Source organism: Myotis daubentonii, chromosome 21 (genome assembly GCF_963259705.1).
Source record: "Myotis daubentonii chromosome 21, mMyoDau2.1, whole genome shotgun sequence".
NCBI classification, from domain to species: Eukaryota; Metazoa; Chordata; class Mammalia; order Chiroptera; family Vespertilionidae; genus Myotis; species Myotis daubentonii.
Window position 1 is genome coordinate 9684903 of NC_081860.1, and position 18979 is coordinate 9703881.

The following is an 18979-nucleotide window of genomic DNA, read 5'->3' on the forward strand; positions in this document are numbered from 1 at the left end:
GGAAGGTTCTGAAGCGGAAGTGGGGTGGCGGAAGTGAGCTACCTGAGCGACAGTTGCCATGGAGTCCGCGGAAGACTGGCTGGTGGAATCCTTGCGCTTGTACGTCGTGTGGACCTGGGACCGGGCTTTCGGGTCTGAGCTGGCGGGGCGGGCGGGCGCGAGGCGCAGCGCGTGGGGAATCCAGGTCTGGGCCGGGCGGGTGATGCCCGCGGGCGGGGCGGGCGGGACCGCCCGAGGACTCCGCCTGGGCCTCGGATCCCGCTTCCCTGCGGGCGCAGTTGTGTGAGGCACTAGTCAGAGCAGAGTTGTGCAGGGTAATAAGTGACCAGTTATTTTGCACCAGCCTCTGAATTGAACCCCAGATTAATTGTCTCATGGATTCTTTTTAAATATTCTTTTATTGATTTCAGAGAGGAAGGCAGAGGGAGAGGGAGAGATGGAAACACCAATGATGAGAGAGAATCATGGATCGGCTGCCTTCTGCACGCCCCCTACTGGGGATCGAGCCCACAACCTGGGCATGTGCCCTTGACCAGAATGGAACCCAGGACCCTTCAGTCCGCAGGCCTCCGTTCTGTCCACAGAGCCAAACCGGCTCCAGTGGTCGGCAAACTCAATAGTCAACAGAGCCTGAGCCGGTTTGGCTCAGTGGATAGAGCGTCAGCCTGCGGACTGAGAGGTCCCGGGTTCGATTCCGGTCAAGGGCAGGTGCCTGGGTTGCGGACACATCCCCGGTGGGGGATGTGCGGGAGGCAGCTGGTCGATGTTTCTCTCTCATCGATCTTTCTAGCTCTCTCTATCTCTCTCCCTTCCTCTCTGTGAAAAATTAATAAAATATATTTTTTAAAAAAATAGTCAACAGAGCCAAATATCAACAGTACTTCTTCAAAATAGACTCGCCCAGGCCGAAAACCCACTTCTGCGCAGGGGCCACCAACTTTCAATCGCACTGTACGTGGGCGCCCACATGTGGTATTTTGTGGAAGAGCCACAGTCAAGGGGCCAAAAAGTCTCATGGATTCTTCACATCAACCCGACGAAGGCTGGGCTCTCTGGGAGGTCCGTGTTACAGATGAGGACCGAGGCTCAGGGTTATTGTGACTGGCCTGGTTCCGGTCACACAGGGAGCAGAATGTGTAACAAGACTTGATTCCAGGTTTGCCTGACTCCAGAGCCTGGGCCTCTAGCCACCAAACCGTGATGCCTCTCGGAGTTCTTGAACAGATGCCAAGTGCCAGGCACCGTGTGACATTGTGTCCCTCTCCTGCAGGTACCAGGATTTCCATGCATTCGACCTCCCAGGAGCCACTCGAGTCCTTGAATGGATTGGTGACAAAGGTGAGGAGATGGAATCCCACTCAGGCTGGGACTCCAGCGCTCAGCCCAGAGGGACCCAGCCCACATAGCTGAGGGCCCCTTGAGCAATTTTGTGCTCCATCAGCGCTTACTAAGTTCTAGATCTCTTCCATCCCCCAGTACAAGTCTGAGCATCAATGGGTTTGGCGGAGTTTCTAGAGCCAGCCGTGGTCCACAGTCTTTCTAGCAGTTTGTCACAGCTACTTCTGCTTCTTTTTTCCAGGAGTTTTTGTTGCTGGCTATGAAAAGTTGAAAAAAAATGAAGTTCTTCACCTGACGTTACCCTCCCGACTTTCTGTAAAAGAAAACCAGGTAATTTGAAATATAAATGCTGAGTATATGTGTCTGCTTTTAGTCATTTATTAAACCTTTATGGAGCTCCTGTTGTCTACCAGCTATTGTCCTGGATACTAGAAAGAGAGAGAGAGAGAGAGAGAGAGAGAGAGAGAGAGAGAGAGAGAGAGAGAGAGAGAGAAACCCTGGGCCTGCCCTTCTAGTCTAATAGAGGGAGGCAAATATTCACATGGATAAGCACTAAGGAACCTCCTGTGATTACAGAGGGTTACTAGAGGAAGAAGTCCATTTTAGTTTATCAAAATTAGATACCTGGGGCCATTAGGATATAGAGGGTGAATGAAACCCTTAGAATGGTTAAGAATGAATGTGTGTAATGTATCCTATACAATCAAAGGCTAATATGCAAATCGACCGAACAGCTGGTCACTATGACACACACTGACCACCAGAGGGCAGACGCTCAATGCAGGAGCTGCCCCAGGTGGTCAGTGTGCTCCCACAGGGAGCCCACTGCTCAGCCAGAAGCTGGGCTCATGGCTGGTGAGCGCAGTTGTGGCGGGAGCCTCTCCACCTCCAGCAGCGCTAAGGATATGAGACATCCCTCGAAGGCTCCCAGACTGCGAGAGGGCACAGGCCAGTCTGAGGGACCCCCACCCTGAGTGCACGAATTTTATGCACCAGGCCTTTAGTAAGAAATAAGAGGGGAAGGTGGCTAAAGACAGAACTTCAGAGGATACATTTAAGGAATGGGCAGAGGAAAATGAACTCACAAGGAATACAGTGGGGCCTTGACTTACGAGTGTTCCGACTAACGAGTTTTTTGAGATACCAGCTGTCTCTTGGCCGATTTTTTGCATTGAGTTGATAGAGTAATTTGAGTTAACGAGCTCGGTCTCGGAACGAATTAAACTCGTAAGTCAAGGCCCCACTGTACTAGGAAGGAATAATCTGTAAAGTAGGAGGAGTCTCAGAAAAGGTCAGTGTTTCAAGCCAAGAGAAGAGAATATGACAAAAGAAAAGAGTTGGTAGCCACCTGGTGTTTCCCTGGGGGAGATTTCCCACCTAGCGCTCTTGATCACCCTACCCCAACACTCAGGTTTGAGCCAGGAGCTCCCCAGACTGGGCCTTTATGAGACCTGATTTACCTCCCACCTCACCCCTGGGTTTTCCTCTTGTGCCACTTCCTTTTTCCCTGCCTCCAGTTCCTCACGTGGAGATAGTAGTCCAGTGGCTAAGAGCATGGACTGGTAGACAGACTTAGGTTCAAATTCACAACATAATCCCCTCTGTGATCTTCAAAAATTGTTTAAATTCCCCAGGCCTTACTTTTGACATTTTATTTTTTTTTTAAGAATAGTGTTTGTTGTTGTTTTATTTTATTTTATTTATTTATTTATTTTAATATATTTTATTGATTTTTTACAGAGAGGAAGGGAGAGAGATAGAGAGTTAGAAACATCGATGAGAAAGAAACATCGATCAGGTACATGCCCTTGACCGGAATCAAACCTGGGACCTTTCAGTCCGCAGGCCGACGCTCTATCCACCGAGCCAAACCGGTTTCGGCAATTTTATTTATTTTTTATTGATTTCAGAAAGAGGAAGAGAGAGGGAGAGAGAGGTAGAATCCTCAATGATGAGAGAGAATCGTTGATTGGCTACCTGGGAATTGAACCCAGAACCCAGGCATGCGCCCTGAACCAGAATTGAATCCGGGACCCTTCAGCCCTCAGGCCGATGCTCTAGCCACTGAGCCACACCGGCTAGGGCTATTTTTGACATTTTAGAGTAGGGTTAATTATAGAACCTACTTCTAGAATTCAATGTGATAAAGTATGTAAAGCACTAAACACAATGCCTGGTATGATAAATGCTGGATAATTGGTAGTTGTTATATTTTTATTACTAGAAGAACCCACTTGATTTCCAATGGAAGGTGGCATGGGAAATGGAGATATGTTAGTTGGCTGATACCTTCCACCTTTTTCAAAAATTAATTTTAGCCCAGCTAGCATACGGTCAGGGCATATGCCCAGTTGCAGACTCGATCCCCAGTGTGGGGTGTATATGAGGCAGCTAATCAATGATTCTCTCTCATCATTGATGTTTCTATCTTTCTCTCCCTCTCCCTTCTTCTCTGAAATCGATAAAAATATATTTTTTAAAAATTAATTTTAGAGAGGAAGGGAGAGAGAGAAACATCGATTTGTTGTTTCACTTATTGATACACTCATTGGTTGACTTTTTTTTAATGTATTTTTATTGATTTCAGAGAGGAAGGGAAAGGGGGAGAGAGAGAAACATCAATGATGAGAGAGAATCATGGATCGGCTGCCTCCTGCCCCACACTGGGGACCGAGCCCACAACCCAGGCATGTGCCCTTGACCGGAATCGAACCCGGGACCCTTCCATTCACAGGCCAACGCTCTATCCACTGAGCCAAACCAGCTAGGGCTGATTGATTCTTATATGTGCTCTGACCAGGGATTGAACTCACAACCTCGGCATATTGGGATGATGCTCTAACCAACTGAGCTACCCAGCCAGGGCTCTAGCTTTTTTTGATGAAGCTGTTAAACCTTATGACTCCCCTAAGAAGGCCGGGAATGTAACACTTGTGTTAGAACGAAAGGGGCTGGGGAAAGGGTAGCAGAAGGGTTTTGGACGTGCAGGAAAGAAAGGAAGCTGCCCATGTAGGCAGCTGAGACCAACGGACACACCAAATAGCAGCACACAAGGCCCTGCAGGGAGGAGCATCTGTTGCCAGCAGAGCTGCCTCCGTGGCCTCCTGCCAGGCTGGTATCGGGCTTCTCACATAGAGCGAGTCTGAAAGGTCCCTTTGGAGAGCAGGCTCTATCTGATTGGCCACCCTTCCGTATTTCAGGGCTTATTCCCAGAAAGAGATTTCAAGGTCTGCCACGGAGGATTTTCAGACAGGTCTATCTTTGATCTGAAGCACGTGCCAGACACCAGGTATGGTCAGCTCGGTTACTCAGACCCTCCATTCAGGATGGAGTGGCTGGAAATGTCAAGGGTATTCTGCCTCTTTGTCACCGCACCGCCCCTATCCCCAGAGCACCTGGATACATGTGAGCGCGTGCACACAGAAATCTGGAATAAAAGAACCTTTTGTTTGGCGGCTTCGTGGTCCCTCTGCAGACCTTTCAATGACTATAACCCACAGATCTCCAGAGCTACTCCAAATAGATAGAGAGTAGAAAGATGCTCTTGGTTTCTCAGAGAGCTGATGGTGGGTGGCGGGGGCGAATGGCTCCATTGGCAGATGCTGAGAGTCTGGGTCGGCTGTGTGTTCAGGCTCCATGCTGGTGTCCTGTCTGGGACACTTCATGCCACATGGAAGCCTGGGCTCAGTCCCGTGACTCTCATGACCATGGGCCTGTCCCTAAAGTGGAGTGAGCCTGCTCTTCCTCTGTTAAGTGAGGGTAACAGGACAGTCCTTCCTCCAGTGAGCTTTCCTGAGGTGGGCGTGTAGGAATCAAGCTGAGTGGGCTGGAGAGCGGAAAGGCTAGGAGGGGATGTGGGTGAGCTCACTGTCTGAACGGAGATCTCCTATCCCTCCTAAATAGGTTGCTGGTGACCAGTGGCCTTCCAGGTTGTTACCTGCAGGTGTGGCAGATCGCAGAGGACAGTGGTGAGTGAATTTGACCTGGTGGGGGTTGACACCTCCATCCCCTAATCCGAGTCAGTTAAGCAATAGACTCAGGCCTGCCAGCATGGCTCAGTGATTGAGCATCGACCTATGAGCCAGGAGGTCACGGTTCAATTCCTGATGAGGGCACATGCCCGGGTTGTGGGCTCAAATCCCCATAGGGGGCATGCAGGAGGCAGCCGATCAATGATTCTCTCTCATCATTGATGTTTCTCTCTCTCTCTCTCTCTCTCTCTCCCTCTCCCTTCCTCTCTGAAATCAATAAAAAAAAATTTTTTTTTTTTTAAAAAGAAGTAGACTCCAAGCCAGGTGGGAATTAAAATTCAGTGTCGCCATAACCAGTTTGGCTCAGTGGATAGAGCATCGGCCTGCGGACTGAAGGGTCCCAGGTTCGATTCCGGCCAAGGGCATGTACCTGGGTTGCGGGCACATCCCCAGTAGGGGGTATGCAGGAGGCAGCTGATCGATGTTTCTCTCTCATCGATGTTTCTAACTCTATCCCTCTCCCTTCATCTCTGTAAAAAATCAATAAAATATATTTAAATAAATAAATAAAATAAAATTCAGTGTCTACTTTAATGCAGGCATAGACAAGTTAGCAACTACAGCACGGCACACAGCCCCAAATGGAGCTTCCTGTAACTTGCTTCAGGAACTGAGGTTACCAACCCAGTCATAGGCGGAGCATGGAGTGAGCTTCCCCTCCCCCAGGCAGGTGCAGTGGCAGAGGCTAGGACAGAGCTATGGCCACTCAGGTGAGCTCACCTCTTGGAGGAGGAGGAGGTGGCAGCAGGAGGTCACCTCTCTCTGCCCAGCCTGGTAGCCGCAGGGAAGGAAAACAGAGTGGGCCAGAAGCTGGGCTGACCCATCTCCCTCAGAGGAGTCACTCTACCCCCGCTCCTTCTGGGAGTGGAGGGCAGTTCTGTGCATTCTGGTCAGGCAGGTGTCAGAGCCTGCAGCCCTGATGCAGCCCTTCCCTCCCCCTTCAGTTAGAGCATCCTTGGCCAGCGTGCAAGTGTGCCTCCGACGCACAGGCTGTCGCTCTTGGAACTGCCCCTTTGCCTGTGTGATTCTGTGCCTGCCAGCGGGTCCCCACGCTCACGTGGATGCTTCCCGGAAACTGGCCGCAGGGGTTGTAGAGAGGCGGTGGTTGTGCTCCTTTGCTTTGTGGTCACTGACCCTATGCACCTTCCTTTATTGTTTATTTTTTGTCATTTCTTGTTGCTTCCAGGTGTTTGTGTCACTTACTTATAGTTATGATTGCTGTTGTTTTTTGTTTTGTTTTGTTTATATTTTTATTGATTTCAGAGAGGAAGGGAGAGGGAGAGAGAAACATCAATGATGAGAGAGAATCATTGATTGGTTGCCTCCTGCATGCCCCCTACTGGGGATCGAGCCTGAAACCCAGGCATGTGCCCTTGGCCGGAATTGAACCTGGGACCCTTCAGTCCGCAGGCCAACGCTCTATCCACTGAGCCAAAATGGCTAGGGCTACTGTTGTTGTTTTTTTAATAAATATTTTTATTAATGTCAGAGAGAAAGGGAGAGGGAGAGAGAGGTAGAAACATCAATGAGAGAGAATCGTTGGTCAGCTGCCTTTGCTGGGGATAAGAACCTGCAACCCGGGCATTGGCCCTGGACCAGAATTTAACCTGGGACCCTTCCATCTGTAGGCCGACTCTATCCACTGAGCCAAATCGGTTAGGGCCATATTTGTTTTCTTTTTTTTCTTTTTTTTTTTATATTTTATTGATTTTTTACAGAGAGGAAGGGAGAGAGATAGAGAGTTAGAAACATCGATGAGAGAGAAACATCGATCAGCTGCCTCTTGCACATCTCCCACTGGGGATGTGCCCGCAACCCAGGTACATGCCCTTGACCGGAATCGAACCTGGGACCCTTGAGTCCGCAGGCCGACGCTCCATCCACCGAGCCAAACCGGTTTCGGCCATATTTGTTTTCTTAATAGTGTCCTTTGAAACATAACAGTGTTAGATTTTGATGAGGTGTAATTTATCACTGTTTTATGTTAGGGACTATGCTTTTCATGTCATATCTAAGAAATCTTTATTTAACTCATAAATTGTCCCATGTTTTATTTTTCCCAAAAGGAAGTTCTGTTTTTTTCTCTTTAATATTTAAATCTATGATCTCTTTCGAGTTAACTTTTGTGTATGGTGTGAGGTAAGGATCTCAGTTGATCTTTTTGCATGTGGCTATCCCATTGTTCCATCACCATTTGTCAAAATTCCTAACCTTTCTCCATTGATTTGCCTTAGTGCCTTCGTTGAAAATCAATTGACCATAATCTAAGCATTTACTTCTGGACTCTCAGTTCTGTTCCATTGATCTTTATATCTGCCCTTATGCCAATAACTTGTAGTTTGCCCAAAAGTAGACTGTGAGGGGCCGCAGTGGTTTAAAGATGAGAGATACCGGAGTATTACCAACCATTAGGAGGCGCCTTTTGTCCTGCCAGTGCCTGGGGTACCAGGTACCTTGTAGAACCTGTAGCCCAGGCCCAGGGGAGCTGATGAGCCCAGGCTGCTCTGATACTCGTGTGGGATTAGGAAATCAGATAAGAGTTATCTTCCCTAGATATTAGTGCAGAATATTCTGGAGCCTGGGGAAGATTGGCCAGCTTTTACCTGGAAACTTAAAAGCATAGTGTTTTTTGGGTGAATTTTCCAGGATCCAGTCTTGACCCACAGCTTTGGTGTCTCAAACCTGATTTTGTCGGCACGTCTAAAACAATTCCAATCTGTTTATAGGAGCAGAAGCACTCATCAGACTCACGTGACTGCCATATAAACCAGAATGCAATTTTATTAGTTTACTAGAGGCCCGATGCACGAAATCTGTGCAAGAGTAGGCCTTCCTTCTCCCGGCTGCAGGCACCAGCTTCCCTCTGGCACCCGGGACTCGGGCTTCCCTCCGACCACCAGCAGGCACCCAAGACCCAGGCTTCCCTCTGGCTGCCGACAGGCACCTGGGACCCGGCCTTCCCTTGTAGCCCCGGCTTCCTCCCGAAGGACGTTCGGTCTAATTAGCATATTATGCTTTTATTATCATAGATAATGAAAAAACAAGTATCCCTTAAATATGGAATATTTCAGTCCCTTCTTCTTGCTTGTGGAAGACCTAACCCGGTCAGAGGTGTCATGATAAAGGTGACCGTCACCAGAGGAGTCAGCTCAGAGGCTTCCTGAGTGTGTGTTCGTGGCTCTCAGGCAGAAAGTATGAAACTTGTGAAGGCAGCTGCCCAGGCTCCTGCTGTCCATGCTCCTGGACAGTGCCCGAGGCCCCCTCTCAGTTCTGGGGCTGTGGGAACCACTGAGCTGCATAAATAAATATCCAAAGGTCTCAGCTGAGTGTCACCTGCTGCTTCCCCTTTGAAGTTAGATATTCAGTCTGGTGTGGCGCCCTCTGCCCCGGACAGGCCTCAGCATTTTCTTTGACCCCTTGGCTGGGCAGCCCTTCCCGTGGATTCCACTTCAGAGCTGTTCATGCATGTGCTCAGTCATGCGGTCTGGGCACCGTTCTGACTCCTGAAGGATGTGTCTGCCTCTGCTCTGACCTGCTCTGTGTTGGTTTAATCTTCAGACACAACTGTCTTTCGTCGCCAAGTTCTTGGAGATGCCTGCCTGTGTCTTTTGCTTTGATTTGTAGCAGTTTCTCTTTGCAGTTCGGGGCTGGTTTGGTCCGTGTGGTGTGGATTCCCTAGAGGAGGGCATTTTACTAGAGAGAGAGGAGGAGGAAGCCTGCATATTCACTGTGACTGTAGAGCAGCTCTCTCATCAGGAGGCTCCAAAGCCTTTGTTTTCCACTGCCTCTTTGAAATACGTCTTTGAAGTCTTCCCCTCGGCCTCCTCCTTCCCCGCCCCCCCCGTCAGGAGACAAATCACTTGTGAGAGCCATCCCCTGGCGCAGAGCAGCAGGTCCTGGGAGCCTGGTACAGGCTCCTCGGAGTCTGTGGAGAGGGAAGAGGGAGCTGCTCAGGGTGGCCTGGGAGCGTCGGGAGGCTCTGCTGGGCCGGTTTGGATCACAGCCTCATTGGCTCTGCCCCGGCACAGACTCTGGTCCTGAGGCTCTGGAGTTGTCTGCGTAACCTCCGCCAGGTGAGGTGAGCAAGTCTGGATTCAGGGCTCTGAGGGCCCCGGGCTTGGGGAGCAGTAGGCACTCAGGTCCTGGCATTCTCGTCAGCCCACCCCGGTCCTTCTGTGCGCTCCTGGCTTGTGAACCGTCCGGAGGGGCCTTGCTCACGTGCTTGCTGCTGCATAAGTCATGTTAGTTCGTGTTCCTCATCCATTCTGTTCACAGGCTGACTTTTACCTCCTTCAGAATTTAAACAATACATACGTCTCCCTTTTCTTCAGGGATTGTGGGAACCAAATAACGAGTCCCCTCTTGGAACAGGAAAGTAATTGGTGCAGTAGACAGCTTGTTCTGAACCACGTCATAAATGGCTCCTGTTAAGAGAAGCCTCAGTTGTAGATGCAGAAACAAGAGCCTGCCTGTCCACTAAGCAGGCTGAGACAAACAAAACTAAAATTTGATTCAACTGGAGGTCAGGTGTCTTTCTTGTTCAGTGTCAAAAGGACATGGACTTTTTTGTCTACTTTGTGTTTGAAGACAATGACATTTGCCTTGTGACCTTTACCTGCAAGGTTTCAGCAAAGTGCCGAGGTTGTATAATAAGTTTTTTAAGAAATAATGGTAGTTCATGAATTCTGTTCCTGTTATTTTCTTCACTTAAAGTGTAAATGACACCATCAGTGGATTCTTTCCTTTCATTTGTACTCCACAAAAGTATAAAAAGCCAGAACTGCTTTGGGGGCTTTTGAGATGGCGTCTGAGATTCATTATCTCCCATTTGCAAAACAGTTCATAAGACAATTTATAAAGAAATTAAAGTGCGCCCTAGCCGGTTTGGCTCAGTGAATAGAGTGTCAGCCTGTGGATTGAAGGGTCCCGGGTTCAATTCCGGTCAAGGGCACCTGCCTGGGTTGCTTGTTCGATCCTCAGTAGGGGGCGTGCAGGAGGCAGCCGATCAATGATTCTCTCTTATCATTGATGTTTCTATCTCTCTTTCCTTCTCCCTTCCTCTCTGAAACCAATAAAAATATATTTAATAAATAAATAAAAAAAGAAATTAAAGTGCTTCTGACAGTTTCAAAATGTAAATATAACACAGAGTGTTTATGATGCCACATCCTCTCTAGCCAGCTGTCAGTTCCCTTTCTTCCTTGGCCTTCTAGCTGTACAGGGGAAGACTGCTAGCCGGCTTGCACCAGGTTATGTTTCAAACCTTCACTAACATTCTGGACTTTCACCTCTTCCACTTGCCCCTAGATGTCATTGAAGCTGTCCGCACCATTGCTGTGCATGAGAAAGAGGGCAGTCTCTGGCCGAGGATCGCCATCTTCTCGTCAGTGGCACCTGGAGTCCTCCACGGGGCGCGGCTCAGCGGCCTGAAGGTTGTGGATCTGGAATCCCAGAAGGTCACATACACCTCAGGTACGGACAGCGCAGTTTGCCCCTACGCTGCCGCATTAGAACTGAATCCAACCCTGTGTGCCAAATGTTGGGGACACAAGATGAATGAAAGGCAAGCCCCGACCTCTAGGGGCTCCCGTTCTAGGATTGGAGGAGGCAGTCCTGGGACCAGCACCCACCAGTGGATAGAATGGCAAAATGAACAGGAGAGCTCCAGCCAGTTTGGCTCAGTGAATAGAGCGTTGGCCTGCGGACCGGAGGGTCCTGGGTTCAATTAAGGTCGGGGGCACATGCCTGGGTTGCGGGCTCGATCCCCAGTGGGGGACATGCAGGAGGCAGCCAATTAATGATTCTCATCATTGATGTTTCTCTCTCCTTCTCCCTTCCTCTCTGAAATCAGTAAAAATATATTTTTTAAAAAATGAACAGGAGAGGGGAGACGTGGTTTATTCTGCTGGTATTAGGGATGCTTCCCAGAGGAAGGGACTTGTGACCAGCCAGCCCTGCCAGATTGCCAGACCCATGTGACTCCGGCAGCTTTTCTCTTTCGCCCTCTGTCTCCCAGGTGTCAGTGACAGTGAGGAGCTGAGTAGCCTGCAGGTCCTGGATGCGGACACCTTTGCCTTCTGCTGCACCTCGGGCCGGCTGGGGCTCGTTGACACCCGCCAGAAGTGGGCGCCGGCAGAGAATGTCAGCCCCAGCCCCGGGGCTGGTGGAGGGAGGTGGTGTGCAGAAGTCAGGGGCCAGGGCCCTGGGCCCAGCATTGCCAGCCTGTGCTCAGATGGGCTGCTCTGTCTTCTTGACCCTCGGGACCTCGGCCATCCTGTGCGCTCAGTGCGGTGCCCAGTGTCCACACCCAGCCCTGACCCAGAGCTGCTGCGAGTGACCTGGGCTCCAGGCCTGGACAGCTGCTTGGCCATCTCAGGTACCGCTGAGCAGGCTTCTGCATCTGTTGTTTGAGCTTTCTCTTCCAAGGGACTATCGCATGCTCAGGAAGGAGCCTCTGGCCCCAAAAGTTAAAGTCTCTCACCGAGAGTCTCCAGATTAACTCTCCAGGTTCCTCAGGGGCAGGCTCTTCCCCAACTGGCTACTCAACTTTCATACAGTGGGAGCAGGCCTTTCCCATCGTAGCAGGAATTCAGTTCTGAGGTTGGTCGAGAGCCTGCAGTTAGTAAGACACTAGGACAGCCATGGGGCTCGACCAGAAAGAGGCCATAGGATCCCAAGTCTGTTTGCTTTTTGAATTATAGCAAGCCCCTAGGTCAGTGATGGTGAACCTTTTGAGCTCGGCGTGTCAGCATTTTGAAAAACCCCAACTTAACTCTGGTGCCGTGTCACATATAGAAATTTTTTGATCTTTGCAACCATAGTAAAACAAAGACTTATATTTTTGATATTTAGTTTATATATTTAAATGCCATTTAACAAAGAAAAATCAACCAAAAAAATGAGTTCGCGTGTCAGGTTCGCCATCACTGCCCTAGGTCAACAGGCTCCTGGCCTGGCAGTATCTAGTTGAAAGACGACATTTAGTGAGAGTATCTAAAGGTCAATGGGAAGGCCCTAGCCAGTTTGGCCCAGTGGATAGAGCATCAGCCTGTGGACTGAAGGGTTTCGGGCTTGATTCCGATCAAGGGTATATGCCTGGGTTGTGAGCTCAATCCCCAGTAGGGGGCATGCAGGAGGCGGTTGCTCATTGATTCTCATCATTGATGTTTCTGTCTCTCCCTTCCTCTCTGCAATCAATAAAAATATTAAAAATAATAATAATAAAGGCCGATGGGAAGGATCCATTAAGAGGGGGAGAGGTTGAGAGAACAAGAAAAGATCATTGATAATGGCAGGATCCAGAAAGAGTGCAAGAACCAAGTGTGGGGGAAAGGACTGGCTTTTAACAAGAAGACAGCAGATGGAGCTAGGTCGTGGGAGGAACATGAGAATGTTCCTCTAGCGCAGCGGTTCTCAACCTGTGGGTCGCGACCTCTTTGGGGGTCGAATGACCCTTTCACAGGGGTCGCCTAAGACCATCGGAAAACACATATATAATTACGTATTGTTTTTGTGATTAATCACTATGCTTTAATTATGTTCAATTTGTAACAATGAAAATACATCCTGCATATTAGATATTTACAGAACAATTCATAACAGTAGCAAAATTACAGTTATGAAGTAGCAACGAAAATAATGTTATGGTTGGGGGTTGCCAAAACATGAGGAACTATATTAAAGGGTCGTGGCATTAGGAAGGTTGAGAACCACTGCTCTAGCGGCTTCTATTTTCTCCATCAGTGTGGAGATGAGGCCATCTATTGAGACCCAGATGGATTAGAATTTGGGGCAAGTGGAAAGGTTTAAAAAAGTCTTAAGCCTCAGTTTCCTGGGGTAAGTATTAGTACCTACTTCATGCAGTTGTGAGAATTAAAAGAGGGAATGTAGATCCAGGATTAGCCTCAGGCCTGGCACATGATATACTATAGATTCTCGTCATCACATGCCCCATGGAGTTGGCAGCTGCCGGCATGTGGTCAGATATTCCACGCCCTCGGTTGGCCATTAAGTATCTAGTTTACTATTAGGTTCCTCGTCCTATAGTTTTGGTGCCATAGAGCAAGTTATAAAAATTATTTTAGAGATTCATTGTTGCTCTTCTCATTTCTCGTTCTCCCTCAGGTTTTGATGGGACAGTCCAGGTCTATGATGTCACCTCTTGGGATGGAACGGAGGGCCACGTAGAACCTCTCTTCACTCACAGAGGTCACGTCTTCCTAGATGACCACGGGACAGGCGCTGCTCCGCTGGTCACCACCCACACCTGGCACCCCCGCAAGCCAAGGACTTTGTTGTCGGCAGCAAGTGATGCCTCTGTGCACGTGTGGGACTGGGTGGACCGCCGTGCCTCCCGCTGACACCAGCGTCTTCCTGCCGGGCCCCTGGAAGAGGAGCTGCTGTACACACAAGGGCACTGATTTAGGACTCAAGTGACCACAGTCCCTGTTACCAGCGGGGTCGCCTTGGGCCAGTGAAGCAGCCTCTCTCAGCCTCAGTGTCTTTATTGGTAACTACCTCGCAGGGTTGTTGGGGAAGTTAGAAGAAATATATGGGGAAATACCAGGTAGGATGCAGGATAGAGAATTGGTGGCTACTCTTAGGTCAGACAGTTGTGGGCGACAGGATCAATCCCACAGGTTTTTGGCACGAGAGATGCCTTCCTGACCTAATGGACGGTGGGGGGCCTTCTCAAGAGCAGTGCTGACCATGCACAGTCATTCCCGGTCTCTTGACTTTACAGCCCACCCCCATGTAAGCTCTGGCTCCCGGCACTTTGTACAGTTGGGAGGCTGATATAACATAGTGATTAAGACACTTGTGTTGGAGTCAGATCAGAGTGTGCATGTGTGGAAGGCTTCAGAGACATAAGTCTGGGGCCCAGGCCCACTGCAACCTGCCCACCAGCTCTCTTGGGGCTGCTCCTGTCAACCCCTAATCAAAACTCAGAGATCCATCCAACAATACAGCTACTTTGCAATAGGACCCAAAGGTTCAATCATGTCAATAAAGACCAGTGAAGCCCTGTGATTCAGGCTCGCTGCTGCTGGATGACAGCTCCTCCTTGATCAGCGTAGTGCTCAGCATTTTAAGAAGTTTTCATTTAGCCCTCGCCGGTTTGGCTCAATGGATAGAGCATCGGCCTGCGGACTGAAGGGTCCCAGGTTTGATTCCAGCCAAGGGCACATGCCTGGGTTGTGGGCTCGATCCCCACTCATTTAACAGGGACCGCTCAGAGCAACCAAGGCTATGCATTCTCTGAAGAGTCCGTATGAACTTGGGAGGAAAACTGTAGTTCCAAGAAACAGGCAAATTCCACTTTGACCCAAACAGCGAAGTACTGCACATCCCCCTCACTGCTGGCAACCCGGGTGGCTCTGTCTCTCACATTCCTCTATTTTGACTAGTCAGAACTAGGTTCCATATCTCACCTGCAGCCCCCATCTTCCGGGTTCTGCAAGTCCTCCAGACACTGCCTCCTCTCCACTTTCTGGGTGTTTTGTCTCACCCAGATCTGGGGCCCCAGGGGCAGGACAGTCAGGTACTCTTCCAGGACTAGCAACTCCAGATCTGCTCTTTCGTACACTTCTCTGGTCTCGGCCCCTGGCGACAGAGCTCCCGGAGATGGATGAGGGTCTCCTGGGGTGCTGACGCTTCTTGAGAGTGGAAATGCCAAAAGCATTGGTCTGGGGCCACTCCCTTGAAGGGAAATTTCCTGCTCCCAGTGAAAATCTTCCAGCTTCACTATTCGAAGCTCTCCTTGTACTTGAGGAGCCCGGATTTGTTGGTCCCCAGCTACAGCCATTGTTCAGCTCCGAGAAGAACCTTACAACCGTGCTCTGAAGTTGAAACCTCTTCCTTTACCTCGTTGGGAAGCCACCGTCAGAGGGGAGCCACTCAGTAGAACTAGAACCAGAGACATGCATTACAGAGTGAGCCCTAGTGAAAGCCACCAGTGTCAGTCATCCCAGCAGGACTGAGGTGAAGAAAGAGCCTTCCTGTTCTTCCCTCCCCGTGTCTTGGTGCCCGTGGGTCTGGCCCTCTCACTGGGGAGGCAGCTCCAGAAGTTTGATAGGAGGGGGCAAAGACAGGTGATCTGGTTGGAAAGTAAAGGCGTATGGAGCTGTGTTTGCATAGCAATTTGAGAAAATGCCAGTTATCCATGCTGAAGAATGAGGGTGGGCTGCAGAGATAATAGGGACAATAAGCTCACCCTCCCCAGCCACTGGTCCCCAGTGCTGCAAAGTGAATGTGCAGGGCCGGCACAGAGGGCGCCCAACGTAGCAGCACCTTGGAGAGCAGCACCGGGTGGAGGCGGCTGGCCCTTCAGATTCAAATGCTCCGACTGCTGAGCTGCCTCGCATCTGGCTGAGCTCTCGGCTTTGGGCGCCCCGTTCAGGATTCCTCAGTCCTGGCACCGTAACTCTCCCAAACAGGAAGGCTTACCGTGGTTAAGGTTACAGGCTTTAAGAGCAAAGATGATAAAAACAGGTTCACAGGGTGTTAAGAGTTGGAAGGAAAGTTAAGATATTCCGGCTTCCACTCAAAGCTGAGGCAGTCGGGGCTTCAACTCGCCCCAGGTCTCACAGCTGGTTTACGGCAAGAACTGGGACAGTGGCTCTGCCCTTGGACCGTGGGCTGGGTGACAGGCCTGGAGAGCCTGACTTACGCCGCTCCAAGGGCTACCCTGGCGGGGGGCGAGGTCGTCCCCGGGGGGCGGTGGGGAAAGGGTGCCGCCGGCGTGACAACGTGACCTGCCCCTGGTCCGCTCGCGGGCCGTGGACCCACATCTGGACCCAGGATCTCGGCCCGGCCACGCCCACCCGGCAAGGGCGACCCAAGCCGCTCCGTCCGCCAAGGCCCCTGCGACTGCGGGAGGTCTGGCCCTACCCTGCACTCGGACCCCGATTCAGACCCCAAATCTGGGCCCTCGGTCGCCCACCAAACACCAGGAGCGAAAACGCCAGCCCCAGGAGGGTTCGAGCTTCGCCGGACTTCATTTCCCATAGGTCTCCGCTGGTGCCCACAGACTGACGGCAGCGGTAGCCAATAAGGTTCGGAGATGGTTTAGGCGCGTATTTGTTCCGGACGAATCATTGCCGAGGGGTGGGGCTTTCCCACAAAGTGAAGTCGGGGTTCGGAACCGCAGCTGGAAGCGACTGAGCGGGAATTCGGGGAGCCGGCAGCCTCTCACCCTACCGGCCGGCGGCACGGAGAGGGGGTCCTTTCCAAAGTGTCCCTGGCCGCCGAAGGCGGGCGTGTATCCCCGCGAGCCCCCGCTGACCCGCGTCACACCGGCGGTCACCCAGCCGGCGGCTCGGCCGAGGCCGCTCGTGTGGGGCTGAGACCAAGTTATTTTGCCACAAGAGAAAGTACTTCTCCGTCCTGGGTGTCCTCTGTGGTGACGCGTCACCCCCTCAGTCCTCGCCCGACACCCCGCACCCCCACTCCCTCACGTCTGTGAGCACAGCCCTGGGAGAGGCAGGGGGACCCCGCCGGCGCTAGCGCGCAGCCATCAGCTGTGGAGCGACCTTGGAGCCCAGCAAGCACCGTTCCCTTAGGGACTGGACTGCGGTGCAGCAGGATGGACGCATTTCCTCAGACCTGCAGTGAGCAGCGCAAATACCCCAGGGAGTGTGGTAGGTGCTCAGTGAGGTGTGTGCGCTGCAAGTGTGAGGGGAGAAACAGTGGAGGGGCTGGGAGAGCCTGGAGGGAAGACGGTTAGTTTTTCGGGGGGCAGGAAACTACACTCATTGAGCGCCTATTTTACCTATTTTATACTAGTGGCCCCAGCACAAAATTCATACACTGGGGGAGGCCCCCCCCTCAGCCCAGCCTGCCCCTCTGGCATTGCGGGAGCCCTCGGAGAATGTCCGACTGATGGCCGTGCTGCCACCTATGTGCTCGCCAGCCATGAGCCCCGCTTATGGCTGAGTGTTGCTCCCCCTGTGGGAGCACACTGACCACCAGGGGGCAACTCCTGCATTGAGCGTCTGCCCCCTGGTGGTCAGTGCGCATCATAGCGACCGGTGGTTCCACTGTTTGGTCAATTTGCATATTAGCCTTTTATTATACAGGATGGTTTAGATATTAACAATGAGTCCTGCAGTGTAGGGCTCACTCCGTTTAACAGATGAAAGGTTCAAAATTCAGTTGAAAGTGGATGAAGTGGTGAACCTCCCCGCAGGAGGGGAAGCCTGAGGTGGGACATGGTAACGGGGGGCTCTCCAGAGAGTCCCCAGTCCAGCATTGAGCTGGGCCAGGGAGACTTCTGACCTTAAGAGCAGTGGTTCTGCCGAAACTGGTTTGGCTCAGTGGATAGAGCATCGGCCTGCGGACTGAAGGGTCCCAGGTTCGATTCCGGTCAAGGGCATGTACCTGGGTTGCGGGCACATCCCCAGTGGGAGATGTGCAGGAGGCGGCTGATCGATGTTTCTCTCTCATCGATGTTTCTAACTCTCTATCTCTCTCCCTTCCTCTCTGTAAAAAATCAATAAAATATATTTTTAAAATATATATATATAAAAAAAAAAAGATAGAAACATCAATGATGATAGAGAATCATTGATTGGCTGCCTCCTGCACGCCCCCTACTGGGGATCAAGCCCACAACCCGGGTATGTGCCTTTGACTGGAATCGAACCTGGGACCTTTCAGTCCGCAGGCCAACGCTCTATCCACTGAGCCAAATTGGTTAGGCCTGGATCATCTATTTAACTCCAACCTAACCAGTGACACTAACCTAGCTGCAAAAGGGGTGTGTTCAGCAGGGAAACCTGGAAGGGTTAAGGAGGGAACCTTGGACACTGAGCAGACAGCAGTGGGGGCAGGGAAGAGAAGTAGGACTTTGAAGTGAGGGGGTTCATGGCTGGTGTCTACCTGTCCCTCACTTGACCCCTTTCTTTCATTAAATGTTGAATCAACCACTATCTGATCACAAAGCCACCATTTCAGTCACCGGAGACCAGGAGCAAGGGGTCCTCTGCAGGTGGCTTAGTATTGGAGATTCCTCCACTGTCGATAATAATTAGGGTTCCAGAATCTATCAGGCTCTTCGAAATTGTTAACAGAAGCTTAGCACCCGAGTTCTAGTCACCTTTGAGTGCACTGCATCAGAAAGGCTGGGACCACCGTAACCGGTTTGGCTCAGTGGATAGAGCGTCAGCCTGCGGACTGAAAGGTCCCAGGTTCGATTCCGGTAGGGGGCATGTACCTTGGTTGCGGGCACGTCCCCAGTGGGGGGTGTGCAGGAGGCAGCTGATCGATGTTTCTCTCTCATTGATGTTTCTAGCTCTCTGTCCCTCTCCCTCTCTGTAAAAAATCAATAAAATATATTTTTAAAAAAAGAAAGGCTGGGACCAGAACTCAGCTGTGGTGCATTTGCCAAGATGTGCCACCCCCTGAGGCATCCTGGCAAGGCATCCCTCCCTCAGACACCAGCAGAGATGCTGTGGCTGCCAGGCCTGTGAGCCAGGAGGGGCCCAGGCAAATGTTTCCTTGGAGCCAGACCCTTCTTCGTGTAGTTCTCCAGCTGCCTTGGGCCTGTGAACAGATGGAAAATTCCCAGTTGGTACTAAGGAAGAGGGAGGAGGAGGGAGCCAGGGGCAGGT

General features: G+C 51.0%; 1 protein-coding gene across 3 annotated transcripts in view; it reads left to right on the forward strand.

Annotated features, from left to right (window-relative positions):
• Window positions 1-18979, forward strand: part of WDR73 (WD repeat domain 73) — a 24098-nt gene continuing 5119 nt past the window's right edge. For 2 of the 3 annotated variants that reach the window (XM_059678035.1, XM_059678036.1), the window contains exons 1-8: window positions 44-132; window positions 1271-1338; window positions 1580-1668; window positions 4539-4627; window positions 5242-5306; window positions 10677-10841; window positions 11386-11745; window positions 13494-17008. In XM_059678035.1, coding sequence (XP_059534018.1) covers window positions 59-132; window positions 1271-1338; window positions 1580-1668; window positions 4539-4627; window positions 5242-5306; window positions 10677-10841; window positions 11386-11745; window positions 13494-13729 — 1146 coding nt within the window. In that variant the 5' untranslated portion in view covers window positions 44-58 and the 3' untranslated portion in view covers window positions 13730-17008. Of the gene's footprint in view, window positions 133-1270; window positions 1339-1579; window positions 1669-4538; window positions 4628-5241; window positions 5307-10676; window positions 10842-11385; window positions 11746-13493; window positions 17009-18979 lie in introns of all 3 variants that reach the window. The other variant, XM_059678037.1, reaches the window with a different exon arrangement.